Raw genomic sequence first — 15439 nt, forward strand, 5'->3', positions numbered from 1 at the left:
TAAAGATCATTCAGAGTAAGAGTTCAAATACCAAAGCTGAATTTACAGGTCCTAACAATCATTTATTCGATTTCTTTACAAAACATCACAAACAGAAGGATTTTCAACAAAGGAAAGAATGATCGATCGAACGATAAGCTCTGATACCATATTAAAATTGTTTAAAACTATAAAAACAATTTTATTTATTCACAAACAAAAAGTAAAATAAATGAATCTGTACAATCTAAACACAAATCTACATGAAACTAATCTAAACGGAAGATCTAATAACAAAATACATCTTAAATCTAGTTAGAACAAACAAAAAAAAAGAATAGAATGTGAACAGATCTAGAGAGAGAGATGAGAGATATTGAGAGCTAAAAATTGTTGAGAGAAGAAATATTGTGAAAATCTGACGAAAATGATATGAGAAACAACCTTATATATTTTCCAAGATATGACGAAAATGGTCCTTGAATATTTGAGAATAGTACTCCGCTACCCCTTGAGTATTTTCAAATGTGAGGCGCAGTCCTTCAAGTAGCAGCAACAATCTTCAACTTTCAACTTTAACACGTTTTACCCTTGTTTGACAATTTTCTATCAAATAAGTACAACAAAAGAAGTCAAGATTGTTACCATCAAATAGACTTTTAACATGTCTTGCAACGACGAGGAAGACCCGATTTCCATTGATTGTGGCGGAACACAAAAGTAAGCTACAAATCTATGTCGTTGAGCTTCTAATATGGAACATCGAGTTCAATTACTTATGATATGTAGTTCGAGTCCCCCAATAAACTAAGATATACTAATTTGCTAGAATCAAAACATTCCATGTCACATGGTCATTGAGTTCAACCACCCAGAGTTTATAGTTTGAGTCATGCGGTGATTTAATACTTGTATCTAGCTATTATATGGGAATAACTATCTCATCTTACAAACATAAATAGACTTTTATGCCTATAGATCAATTATATAATAATCTATCATACAATTGCTTTAGAACATTTCACTATCAAACTCATAGATCCCACCACAAATATCAACAATAAACCATTAAGCTCGAGATTTTAAGTCTTTAACCAAAAAGGCTTTTAGAGTTTCTTGACCTCAAACCCACAATAATACCATGCAATGTAATTGAACAAGGATTCCATAGGTTTCAAAACCCCAAACATTCATCTCCAAAGCATTAGTATCTTTTCTTTCCAAAATATGACCCTTTTTCCATGAAATACCTACAAGTAGGTGAAAATCAAATATAGGCATAGATCATGAAGTTCAAGTCTTCTAATACCATTTTTGTACTTAAAACGTATATTTACAACACATACTTTTAGTCATTTGCTAATAAAATGGTAAAAACCCTCAAATCTCCCAAAATACCAAAAATTGGTTGAAATCCACTAATATGTAAAATGCATCAAGAGGATGTTTTAGTAGACTATAATGAAGCATTTTAACATATATAAAAGTTCAGAAAAGTTAGAATGAATACAAAAATGGGTTTTTAAGAAAACCCTAAAATATGGTTAATAAGAGGTCCTAGGTTCAAATCCAAGGAGGAATAAAAATCCCCTTGTAGTCACGAAGGTTCAAATACGGTGACTCCGAGCTATCTACAAAGCAGGTGGTCGCCCTTGGATTAGTCGGCTCGCATAGCTGGTTGGATATCCAGGTTAAAAAAATGTAGAAGAATGTTGAAGAAGATGAAGATCCTTGAATCTCTAATTACCCAACACTTGAATCTTAGCTCCAAACTCTTAAATGTTCATATATGATTTTGGTTTTGGCAAGGCAAATGATCTTGGACCAAAAATAAATGAGTGAGAAGTGAGTAGGTGTAAAATAAATGAAAGAGGGGACTCAAAATTTGGGTTTAAATGAGAGCAAGTGCTGGACGCGACCTTGGGTCGCATACCCATGGTTGCCCGGGTCCAGTCTCTCTTTGGCCCACTTTCTACCAAAATTTTGTAAGGGCCTCGGGCCTATGCAGCCAAAATGCTTTCCACCGCAAGCCATGTAATTTCAACTTTTTTTCTATTTTTGCCAAAAGTGATACCTAACCGAACCAATAATCACAACGCTCATCCAAACTATTTTAAGACTAAAATACATATAAAATTTGAAATTATAGATACCAAAAATCTGGGGGTCACAGATGAATCAAGTCAACATGTCTTTCTTGATCTAGAATCTTAAGGCACAAATTGCATGAGTGGGAGGGAGACCGGAGATGTTCATGCTTAAGACGATTTGGTTAATATTATATATACCTCTATACTAATTATATTATACTTCTTCTATTATAAATAGAGAGGCAAACCTATACGCCTGTTTAGCGCCTTTCCAAGGTAAACCTGAACAAACTTGACGTGCATTTCTTTAAATGCAGTAACTGATTCTACTCTAAGAAAAGGATCATCCAAATTTCTAAACATCGTTTTGAAAAACTTGTAATAGTTACCTTTCATTCGGCACTTAATAGTATGAAGGGTTAAAATAATAATCTTTTGTTATTCGAATTGTCTATTCAAAACATTTATAAAGCTGTGAATTTTCATTTATGAAGTAAATTACCAACTATCGTTAAGGGATTTTCAAATTCAGACGCTTATGAGATTTCATTGAATTCCAAAATTTTCAATTCTGATTTTCTTAAAGCAAACGTAGGATTGGAATATAATGTAACTCCAATCCCATCAAATCCTGAAAAGCAAACGAACCCTTAATTTGCCAGACCAAGAGGGGTATTTCATCTTTTATCGAGCAAATTGCAATATCTTATTGAAATGAAGTTATATATGATAACATAAAACTAAATGAATAAGTGTCGAATGGTTAAGAGATCTAAATGACGCAAAGGTTGTTTGGAATCAATGCTAAATAAATTTTTCAATTGATCGATCAAGTATTGTATATGGAACATTTCAATAACCAAATACTATCATAATGGACTTATAGATCATTTTAAAAAAGATATCTGATTATATATTGCATGAAAATGAAGCGAGTATATATATATATATATATATATATATATATATATATAAGTTGTGGTTCTTCGAGTACATGAATCCATTTAGAGTCGAACCGGAGCCTAACACACACTACAACATGACATGTTCAAAAACATAGATCTCCATGGTAAATACACGTTGTTATTCGTGTACTACTTATTCCAAAATCATACCATTTAATAAATGTTCATTCTTTGAAGGTGTCTCATTTTTGTCACTTGTAGATTTGTGAAAAAATAAGAGTTTATGACAATAACATGAACCAGATCGACCTGCAACCAATACACATTTGGTCATATCAGACATAAATTGACAGCAACAATCAAAATTTATGTCATGCCATAGCAAAATCACAAGACAAACTTACTTATCGATGGAATTTAGAGATCTCATTTGGACAACCAAGCACGTGTACGATATTCTCCCAGTGCTCGTAGTGGAAAGATGTTCCTATACTCGGCATAATGTAGCATGCAGTTTTTCATGTATGCTCCAGTGATATCCTATAGATACAGTCTTGTGTCAGTATTAAGTCATCCATAGTACGAATACATGAAACTCTTTTATATCTCTCCTTAGAAAAGCCTTTAAAGGTACATATGATATAAAACACAAGATTTTGGACAGGAGAGAGTGGCGTAGGCATGTGAAAGAATGTTGTCAAGACTTAAAAGGGTTTTAATTTGACAGTGGTAGTTTAGTAATTTATCAATCTTATCTCATCTACTTGATTTTTGTTTCACTAATTTTGGTGGGACAAACATAGTCTAATGCTGCACAAAACATAACATAACAAGTTTTTGTTATGTCTTATCCTACTTACCAAACGCATCCTTATAGTGAGAGGGGAGATTCCCTTATATATATATATATATATATATATATATATATAGAGAGAGAGAGAGAGAGGAGCGATCAAATGAAAACCACTCTAATTTGTAAAAACCGTAAAAACTACTTTCATCCATCGTTAATCTAATGAAATTTTTTCATGAAATTGTTAATCTTGTGAAATTGTTTCATATAGTACTTTTTTTGATGAAGTTGTTTCATATGTGGTTATGAAATTGTTTCATATACTACTTAATGAAATTTTAATGAAACTGTTTCATGTATTTCTCTAAAATTAAAATAATGAAGATGATAATATCCATGATTAACACCCTCCACAATAAAAATGGTTAATCAACCTCTCATAATTACAAAAAAATGAATAAAATGAAAAATTATGATTGGTTGAATAAGGTTTTCACGGTTTTTACAAATTGAGTGGTTTTTATTTGAACCCACCCCTATATATATATATATATATATATATATAGAGAGAGAGAGAGAGAGAGAGAGATTTGATGCTCTATGCTTAGCTGATTTGGGACTCCAACACATAGAGTGAGGAGAAACCTTTCATGCTTCGACGACTAGCAAGCAGGGCCGGCCCTACCCATGCGGTCGCACAGGGCATCAAAGCTTAAAAGGCCATCAAGTTGTCATTTATTACTACTTTTGGATTTAATAATTTGGAAATTGGACAACTGAGTTCTAACTATTAAAATAGGCTTAAGGCCTAGTACTGATGAATATTGAATGCACATCGTGAACCGGTTAATGCCATCATTCCAACAACTCAATCTAATTTCTATTGTTCTTCAAAGTTCGACTAATTCAATTTTCAAGGCATGGAGTTCTCTTTTCAACCGATTAACGATCATGAAATTAGATTTATGAAATCAAAGATGGAAATATTGAATGATTGATTTCTACGATAGATTGAACTTACCGAGTTGTTGTGTGAGTCATATTATGAATTATGAATCTTTAGATCTTTTTGCAAAAAAAATCTAAATTTCTAACTGATTATTATAAAGTTGGGTCATGTGGTCGTGTGGGTTACCGACCTACTAGGCTAAGGCCAATGGCTTTTGTCATTTTAATAATGAGTCTTCCTCTTGCATATTGAAAGATCTGAGAATTGAAATTTTCAATGCAACATGAGCACATCACTGTATCAACATAGCTGGAGCACACTGCACAACATTAACAATATATTGTGATATTGTCTTAATTATTGGGCACTTGTTCTTTACAATGCATAGTAACATAGATTATGAATTTTACAATTTATTATTGTTCTTTTGACTTATATTTACTTTAAGGTTTGACATTACTTCATTAGATTTAGGGGGCGTTTGATTGGTTTTTTTATTAAGTTCTATATGGATAAAGTTGTCTGTATGAATTAATCTGTTTGTATAAGTTGAAATATTTTTATTTGGAAAAGTTTTTTCGCAAATGTAAGGAGTGTTTTTTTTAGTTGGAAGGGACATGTTTAGAAAAAAAAAACTTGGCTTTCTATATAAAACTCCCCCTAGAAACTTACTAGATAAGTCACTTTCTATATCATTAAGCCACTACGAAACAATCATGCATAGTTGAGCAAATAAGTTGTTAGTTCCATTAAGCTTATTAAGCTGCTAACAAATAGACCCTTAGCCTTTAGTCATTAGCCATGTGACTTTTAAGTTTTATTTTTTGCTTACTATTAAGTAATTTGGATGTAATTTACTATTTTAATTAAAAACTAATTATAGTTTTCCTTGTCTGTTAAGTCCCATATATTGAAATAAGGTTTCTCTTTTTCTAATTTCAATTCGGAAAATGGAAAACTGGAAAAGAATGAAGCACGATCTTAATCAAGGATTTATTCTTTTATCATTCTATATTTTGTATTGGGGATTTTGGATTTTTATGTCACCCCCCTGTATTTTTTTTATTATAATTAATAAAAATCAACAAGGAGATGAGACACTTAGATTGAATAGGTTTGAACTCTTTAAAAAATCGCATGTTCCGTTATTTCATCCGCTTAAACAAATAGACTTAGGGGAATTTTTTATTATTTTCGTACAGGGCATCAAAAATCTTAAGACCGACACTGCTAGCAAGCAACAAGTAGACTGAGGGTGTTTTGAAACATACCTGCTGTGGAAAATCTCCGTTATCCAACTGCCCGTTAATTAGCAATTTTGCTGCTTTATGTAAAGGTGTTGGATCCCTTTCGAGCTTTCAAACAAAACCAGATTGTGTTAGAATTACCTTACATATATATAGTCTTTTTGTACTGCGAAATATTTTTCAAAATTTATCAATCAAATATCATTGAAAAGGATTCTGAACCTGTCCAGCGTATAAAAGACCAAGCATTGCCCATGCTGTTTGGACAAAATTCGTTCGGTTTCCCTCTAACGGTATGAATTTCTTGTTTGATTTGATCCACAAAGATTAAAGATGGTTAGATTGTATTGCTAGAATGCACGAATGGGTAGATATATAAGAATATGATGCTTATTTACCTCTTTTGGGCATGATTCAAAGCTCTCTCCCCATCCACCTTCAGCGTTTTGTGTCGAAAGAAAAAACTTGACACCTTTACGAACAGTTTCGCTGTTTTCGTATGTCTTCCCACATGCTACCAATCCTTGCAGCACAAAATATGTGCCATAAATGAAGCAAATACCCCAATAACCATACCTGTTGTTAATAACTTGTCAGAATACGTAGAACCCATAAGTTTACTCTCTAAAAAAGCCCTCGAGAAGAGAAGAAAGGCTCCAATATATATCAAAGAGAAATGGTCCAAGTCTAACTCATGTAAGATTCAAAGACGTCCCATCCAATGGAGTCTAGATCGACACAAATGTTCCAGAGGTAGATTTTGGCTAGCCATACATGCGAGAATACATCGAACCCCATCATATTACTTTTTAAAAGAGCACGTGAGAAGATAAAAGGAGGATTCCAACAAATATTAAAGAAAAATGGTCCAAGTCTAGCTGGTATAAGATTCTAACACCTCCCCTCCGGTGGAGGCTAGACATGCACAAATAGCTCTGATACAATTATAGAAAAGTGGAACCCCGTCAGATGTGCGACTCTAGCATACTTAACATACGTACCAAGAACCGTCCTCCCATTGCTTTTTTTCCAGATATCGTATCCCTTTCTCGACAGCAACTTCTATTTCCTTCTCGCGATGCCCAGGATGCAGACGTTTGAACATTGTCAGTGCCTGGATTATCGAACCGGTACATTCAACGTGCCTAAAACCACAAAAAACGTGAAGTTAATCGGTTACTATATATAGTAACAATAACCAGAACAACTGAAACAGAGAAAATGCATACTCTCTCTCGACCACAATGTCTGCAAAAAGTTCTGAAGGATTCAATTTCTGCAACAAAACAACAGATTTAAGATTTAAGAATTAGGATTTAGGATTTAAGACAGATTAAGCCAAATAATTTACCTCTAAATATGGTTTCGGAACAGGTGCCTCCCAGATTGCAAAACCACCGCTGTCGGGATTCTGAATGAGTTCATAGAAATTGAATCCAAAAACAAGAAGATTAATGACAATCGATACAAAGATTAACGAAATGAAATGAAAGTAATGATAAGTGTAATAACTTACTTGTAAGTAGAGGAGGACGTTAACAGCATCGTATAATCGCTCGTTGTCCGCCTTTTCTCCAGCGATTTCTTCCGGCATTTGAGACAATGCCAAGAGACACTTCATGAAAAGTTCAGAGTTAAAAACTAGTTCTATGTTGATGAAGCTTTTAAACAGAATTTGAACTAGACACTTCAATTTAAATCGGGTTCATAGGACGCCCAAATGTCAACGTGTTCCAATAAAACGTTTTATAGGACGAAACAAGTAAAATCGTTGTAATAAGTTTATAGGGTCTTTTACAGTTTGTCAGTCTTTTAACATGACACTATTTGAAAAAGTTTCTTATAAAAATAAGTGTTATAAAAAAGATCCTATAAACTTATTGTAATGCTTTTAGATAGGACACACAATTGTTTGGTCACATAAAGTCCTATAAAATAGTCTATTAACATTTTGGGAGTCATATAAACTCGATTTTGTTGTAGTGGAATAGAGAATAGTTCCTTGATCTTACCTTCAAAGCTTCAGCTGTGCAATCTGAGACGACCCAACCATGATCTTGATCAGAGAAAGTCCAAGCCCCTTTGGTAAATTGGCGACAAATTTCAGCATAATCTCCTTCTGGGTTGTCTTTAATCTAATATTAATCCATTTCACAAATCAAATCTAATGAATAATTGGAAAAAGAAAATCATAGCAAAATGAGCAAATTTGATTAGAACCTGTGATTCTTTCAAGTAGAAATGAGCTTTCTTGAGCGAATCTCCGTATTCTTCGACCATATTACTTGCAATAATCGCTTGAGTAGCAAGAGTGCAATCCCACAACTGACTACCAAAACTTTGCATCTTCATACCATCCTCCGCCAGCCATAAGAAATCAGGAACTCTTGCGATGTGTCGTTTGAATTCAACCCCATCTGGATCCTCCGCATAAAATGATATAAGTTGCAAAGCCTACAAGATTCGTTGCATTTGTTCAGTAACAGTCCATGCAACTATCTCATAAATAGTAACGCCTCATAGCCCAAAGCAGTAAGCTGACCTAATAACCTTCAAGTCAACTTAAAACCATATATATATATATATATATATATATATGTACATGAAAATGGGGTATAATTAAATGAGAACCACAAAAAGTTGAAAACTGTAAGAACTTTTACTTGAAGGTATTGCTTCACATGTTCTTTTTCCAACTAAGGCTAGAATTTAAGGTATTGATTAACATATTAATATTAAGTATAAACTTGCCTTGTCAACACAACCAAGACATATGAAACGGCTTTCCTCGGCTCCATAGCGCATTAGATCAACGACTCGCTTGAGACCCTTCTCTCTGAGCTTACAGAACGGCCATTTTTTCATAAGCGGTTCGCTAAAGTAGTGAAGACCGTCCCATAGAAGATCTTGTATGAAGGAATGAGGGTAGAACAAATCCTCCTGAATATATGTATATGATTGTTATATATAATATATATATATATATATATATATAAAAAGATGGAGGTTATATATACTATACCTTGCAACAATTATGGCGTTGTTTGTTCCAATCAATCTGGTGATAGGGGATGGGATAGATTTCTCGTCTTATAGATAAGACGAGATCTGTAATAGGGCCATGGAAGGCTTTACCATATAAATGTGACATTGGCATATATGTTTCACGACAGTAACACCACATTTTTGCTGCATATTCCACCAAATTTAGTTACTCCAACCATCTTCAATTAAGACATCAAATTTAACACCAAAGATATATAGTTTACAAATGATAATAACATGGTGTAATGCATAGCCTTTAGCATGTACGTAGCGAGTTGGCAAAATGGCGAGATGACTTTTTCTACATACAAGACAGGTCTCATATTCGATCCCCCCTTCCCCGGCACTAGCCTCAGCTGTGTCGAACCGGTTAGAATTAGTAACCAATTTTTGCCCAAATATGATGTAATAAAGAATAAAACGATAAAACTAGTGTACAATGATCATTTAAAATATATTTAGTGTTAACATTTTAAAGTTATAAAATAGTATTCCATTTTGAGATTTATGTATCTTTAACTTATTTTATTATGTAATGACATTTTAATTTCACTTGTTACATATTATATATAAATAATAGGTTGTTTTAACTTACCTGGATGATAAGGCAAGAAATTAGGAAAAAGCCAGAATTCGGGAGGAAGAGGGTTGCAACCTTCCCATTCATACACTCCGAGAGCCTGTTGTAGTTTTATTGCAAACTTGTTAAAATTCAAAAATACATTAGAAGTGCATGTTTTAACGTATTTTATTGTTAAAGATATAATCATTAATATTTACTCATCAAAAGGGTTTCAAGATGATATGTATTTCTTGTTTAAACGAAATCACACAAACACGCACCGCAATAAAAACTTTGCCCCAGGAAGGAATGGAGGTAGCACCACCGTGGTCGAGCACCCATTTACGGCCTCGAGCAATAGCACTATAATCATCATCGTCGGTAGGAAGACCTTCTCCAAGAATTCTTAAGGCGATATAGTTTAAAGCACTACCCATCATTGTGCTCTTCCCTGATATATAGAATCCCCATCCTCCATCTTCATTCTACACCAACCCAATCATACACATATGTAAATTTTTTAAAATTGAGAAAATTAAAAACATTTATTAAATCATCATTTTCTTTCAAAAATAAAACATTGTATTTTACAAAAACATATAAAAGAATTTAGTATGATGGTTTTTCTATAGTTATAATTACTCATTCAAACCTACCAACTACATAATATCTCACTACTAAAAAATCTGGTTTTTTTGTCATAAAATTCCGTCGGTGATACCTTTTTTACATATTTACAAGAATTATGGTTAATTTAACAAGATTTTTCAAACTATTTAAAGAAAAAAAGAATATCTTTGTTTTTAGGGCAAAATGCACAAAATAGCAATCTACTTTCATAAATTTCTTTATTATAGCATTGTACTTTCAGTTTTTCTTATTACAGCAATGTACTTTCAAACTATTTTTTATTAGGACATTGTACTTTGAAAAATTTACCCATTATAGCATTACGTAACCTTTTGTTTTAAATTTACCCATCATACTAGGTTTCCATGCCACCTCATTGTCCACGTAGGCTGTCCACATGTACTATAGTGATGTGACTTTCTTACTACATCATTGTACTTTCAAAATTATTTTATTATAGCATCTACTAGTTCTTATTAAACATTGTATTTTTAATTTTAATATTTATATATTTTACATGTTATTTAATAAATGTATTAAATGAATTAAAAAATTTCTAAATTATTCATTAATATACCAATATCAATAAAACTAGTAGAACACAACTTATCTCGCTAACATTTTTAAAATATGTGTTTTTTGAAAAAAAAATAAGAATTGTTCATTTTTTTACCAAAAAATATTATCTTTTAAATAATATATTATATTTGTTCAAAAACTTTTTTACTTGACGTATAAATATATTAAATTAATTAGACTTTTTTTGAATTATTTATTAATATAACAATATTAAAAAAATGTAGATAACAATTTATTTCGTTAATATTTTAAAGAGAACTTTAAAATATATGTATTTATTTGAACAAAATAAAATAGGAAAAATTACATTTTTTACAAACAAAATATATCTCGAAAATGGTGTTTCATATTTATTTAATAAATATTTTACTCCAAGAATATTTAATTTGAATGCAACTTAATAAGAAAAAGTAAAAAAAATTAAATAGTTTTTTAGATCATAGCAATGAAAAATGAAAATCACTAATAATAATTTGAAATAAAATTTTATTTTAATTTTAATTAAGTCATCAAAATGATGTGGCATCCACATCATCTCATTAAAGCCACACAAGCAAAAAAGTCAAAGGGTTAACCGGTTTAAAAGGTAACAGGTTACCTATTGTTGTTATGGGTAGATTTTTTAAAGTACAATGCCTTAATAAAAAATAATTTGAAAGTACATTGTTGTAATAAAGAAAAACAGAAGTAGAATGCTATAATAAGAAATTTTATAAAAGTAAGTTGCTATTTCATGCATTTAACCCTTGGGAATAAGTGTCTTTTTAACCCATAATATTTATTATAAATATTAAAATAAACCCTACTTTTTATAAAAAAGTAAACATGTAACATATATCAAATTAATATGGTGAGATTTTCAAGGGTAAAATGTGTCAAATCTAAATAATTTTTTGTTTAGGAAAGCATAAACCATAACCTTTATTTTGTTAATTATGATTTACAACTTTTGATCTAAGAAATTAAATAACCAAATTCATGTTGAATAAAATCAAAGTTGGTTCAATTTGGATTTTTTTATGATAAAAACTTATTCGTCAAAATTAGGAAGATTTTGTTTCATTAACTTAATTCCCTAATCATGTAATGTTTTTTGTCTTTCATGTAACGTATCATCTCTTTCTTGTGATGTTTTGTCAAGATCGTGTCCATTGTGCCACTTATATAAAGGACAAAAAACATTACATGATTAGGGAATTAAGGGTGATAGATATTACGCTCACCCACTAAACGTTTTGTAAACGACCCCCTACTATCTCACAATAAAAAGTGTTCAATGTAGTCATTTTCCCAAAATACATACCGTACAAAAATTAATGGAGATCTTAGAAATTCTTTGGTCAGAATAATTAAGATTCAAAAACAAAAATATTTAATTTTGAAAGAATTTACACACGTTGTAATGGTGGTCTATTCTAAATTGGCACATGCTTATATTTTATTAGAAGTCGAAAAATATATCAAGGAAATAACATTTATAAGTATACAAATAATAGCTGAATATAGAAAATCGAATAATTAAAAATTCAAAATTGGGTTGGACATGTTCCAATTTTAATCATGTTTCAAGAAAAATAATGTAAATTTCATTTCTTAAAATATATATTTAAATCTTAAACACGTAATATCATTAACTTTAAACAAAAATATAATAATAAAACAAAAAATCCCTCATTTTAAAGAAAAAATTGTGAATGTTTGCATACTTGATGGTTGTACATGTAACGTATCATCTCTTTCTTGTGATGTTTTGTCAAGATCGTGTCCATTGTGCCACTTATATAAAGGCCAAATATCTGCAAAATCAAAACACAAACAAAATTAAATATTTAATCAAATTTCTATATAATCTCATTAATTAGTACAAGAATATTATCATATTAACACAAGGGTCGTTTACTTAGATAAGTGTTTATTGGTGTCATGGACTCACCTTACGGGATGAACATGGAAAAGATTAAGAATTTTACTTAATAAGGTACATTGCATTGCAAAATCTAAGAATCTTACCCGATTAGTGAGAGATAAGACTTTTAGGGCCCTTTACCAAACACTTACCGAGTAAGCGCTTACCAGCAATAGTCACAATTCACATTTACCTTATTGGGTAATATTCTAAACCCTCAAAATGGATTGTTGGTAGACGTCTTTTACCGATAAGTGTTTAGTGGATGACAGTCTTTGCCATGCCCGTTAGTGGATAGGATTCTAGGTGCTCAACATTTACCCAGTAAGAGTTTGATAAACGACCTCGTGCATACCGGGGGTGAAAGACGTTTATCAAAAATACATTTTGTTAACCAAGAATGTTAGACGATAAAATAATTGAGGATTGCGACTCTAGCCAGTAAGCACAAAGCAATTACGGGCATATGTTTCGTAAAACCACCCCTAAATATTTGTAAAATTCAAAAAGATTGAACCACAGAAAATGTTTGTGAGTCAATCAGATCCATACTAAAAACTTTTTGGTTGTAAGTTGTCTTTTTTCCAGATAATAGTATTTATGAATGGATGGATGTAAGGTGTGTTATTGTAGTGGTACTGGTACTGGTACAGGCACATACAAGGGGAGGGGTGAAGAAGAGAGGGCCAGCGTTTTCAGCCGGCCAATGACCATCCCAAGCTTGAATCGCCCGGTTCAATCGGACCGCTTTTCGAACTGCTGTCGTCACCGCCTCATAGTTCACCTCTTCGTCTTCTCCAAGTCTCACCGCTGGCTCGCTAAGATCGATTCCACTTTCCTTAATAAGCTGTCAATTTTTCACATTCAAATTCAAACTCAAATCCTTTCTGTAATCACATATTTTGTATACAAAATCTTCATCCATTAAACAAACAGAAATGAACAATCTCTCTCTCTCACACACACAGAGATATATATATATATATATATATATATATATATGAGTGATGATTATAAGGACGAACCTGCATACGCATGAGCAAATCGCTGCAACAATGGATGCCGAGCTTCTTCTTATTAACGAGGAACTGTTCTCTAGCGTCTTCGACTCGTGATCGTTCTTCTTCAGTTCCGGCCGTTGGATCGAACTCCCATATCTGTCTGCCGACAAAGTTGTTGGTGCTAAATAAATTCTCATCGTTTCCTTCACCGATTTTGAGTTTCCACATGATCGAAGTGATGAAGGATGTGTGTGTGTGTGTGTTTGTGTGTATGTGTATAATGTTGAGGAAGGAATGCAGGGCAGTCATGGTCCATCATATCAATTTATATAATGAAGTTGGGTATTTACTATTTTTACCCTTAAGTCAAGGGATTTATGGTCAAGTTTTTTTTTTTTTTTTTTTTTTTCCCATACCCTGAGGTCTACGTTAATTTCCAGTTCCTTATGGTTTGAGAAACTTTTAAGATTTTCGTTATTGTACTTTTGAAATAATAATTTTCATTTTTATAGTTTGAAATATGTTGTTGTTTTCGTCCCTTAGACTAAATATGTTAAGATTATGTTTGACAAACTAACTTATTAGCTATCTGGTGGTTGATAAACTAATTATTAACTGATAAGCTAGTTGGTGAACAAATCATGTTTGTCAAAACTAACTGATAAAAATGTAAAAGGACCAAAAAGAGTATTTTGAAAAATCAATCAATTATAATATTTTAAATTATAATTGAAGCAAATCTCTAATAATATAATATATTAAATATTACAAACAAGACGGTAAAAAAAATTGAAAGACAATAGAATGTACAATTATTTGATCACATAAGTCATTCAATTATACCAAACGACATGTCTAGTATAACTGTGTTAAAATAAATTTACAGAATGTTTAGCCGTCTTTTAAAACATTTAAAAAAGTGTCTAATTAAATTTTTTATATGCAATTTAAAAAATGTACGTCATATAGAAAATGTAATTTAAACGACGGTAGTGGCAAAAATCGAACTCATAAAAAATTAAAACTAAAATGACTAAAAATAAAAAATAAAAACGAATTGCATGAAAATATTTAATAATTTATTATAAACAATACCAAAGTAATATAAGTTTTATTAAATCAAAAAGAATAAAACACCAAAAAGAAAGAAATCAAAAAAATATTTAATAAACCAAACATAAATAAAAAAAACTAAAATACCCTTAAATTAAATAGAGAATTTATAATAGATTTAATCTCAAGGATCAAAACAACAATAAATTACAAACCGTAGGGACTAAAATCGCAACTTAAAGACCACAAGGATGGAAATTGCAATCTTTCACAAACCATAGAACAAAAATTGTAGTTTATTCTAATTTTTATGACATGGGAGACCTTTATCCAATTTCAATATAAATGACAATAGATTCAGATCCGATTGCTTAGAGTAGTGGTGGACCCAAGATTTTTCCGAGTGAAAACATCTTTAAGGTAGATTAAATGTCTGCAAGGTCTTCCGATGTGTTTTTAACCGAATTACATTATTTCGAGGGATTTTTAAATTTTATTGGTTGGTTTTGAGGGATTTTAAGTTTTTTGGATGATTTCCAGAGATTTTTAAGTTTTTTTTGGATGATTTCCAGAGATTTTTAAGTTTTTTCTTGTTGATTTCAATATACTCTTTTTGGTTTTTTGGTTGATATTTCTTATAATTTTTAATATCCCTAGAGCACCCCTTAAAGTCTAGCGGGAACAACTTTTATACCTAAAA

General features: G+C 31.5%; 1 protein-coding gene across 1 annotated transcript; it reads right to left on the reverse strand.

Annotated features, from left to right (window-relative positions):
* Window positions 1–3090: 3090 nt before the first annotated feature.
* Window positions 3091–13978, reverse strand: LOC112520449 (dammarenediol II synthase-like). The gene is made up of 18 exons (XM_025128840.1): window positions 13711–13978; window positions 13347–13532; window positions 12486–12575; window positions 9852–10055; window positions 9604–9688; window positions 8986–9152; window positions 8715–8903; window positions 8184–8417; window positions 7976–8098; window positions 7480–7578; window positions 7315–7374; window positions 7193–7239; window positions 6965–7108; window positions 6362–6539; window positions 6186–6266; window positions 5988–6071; window positions 3379–3514; window positions 3091–3283 (listed from the first exon to the last, which is right to left on the reverse strand). The coding sequence occupies exons 1-17, from the start codon at window positions 13912–13914 to the stop codon at window positions 3401–3403; spliced, it is 2289 nt and encodes a 762-aa protein (XP_024984608.1). The 5' UTR covers window positions 13915–13978; the 3' UTR covers window positions 3091–3283; window positions 3379–3400.
* Between the last annotated feature and the right edge of the window lie 1461 nt (window positions 13979–15439).

This window comes from Cynara cardunculus, assembly GCF_001531365.2.
Source record: "Cynara cardunculus var. scolymus isolate 2C chromosome LG 10, CcrdV1, whole genome shotgun sequence".
NCBI lineage: Eukaryota > Viridiplantae > Streptophyta > Magnoliopsida > Asterales > Asteraceae > Cynara > Cynara cardunculus.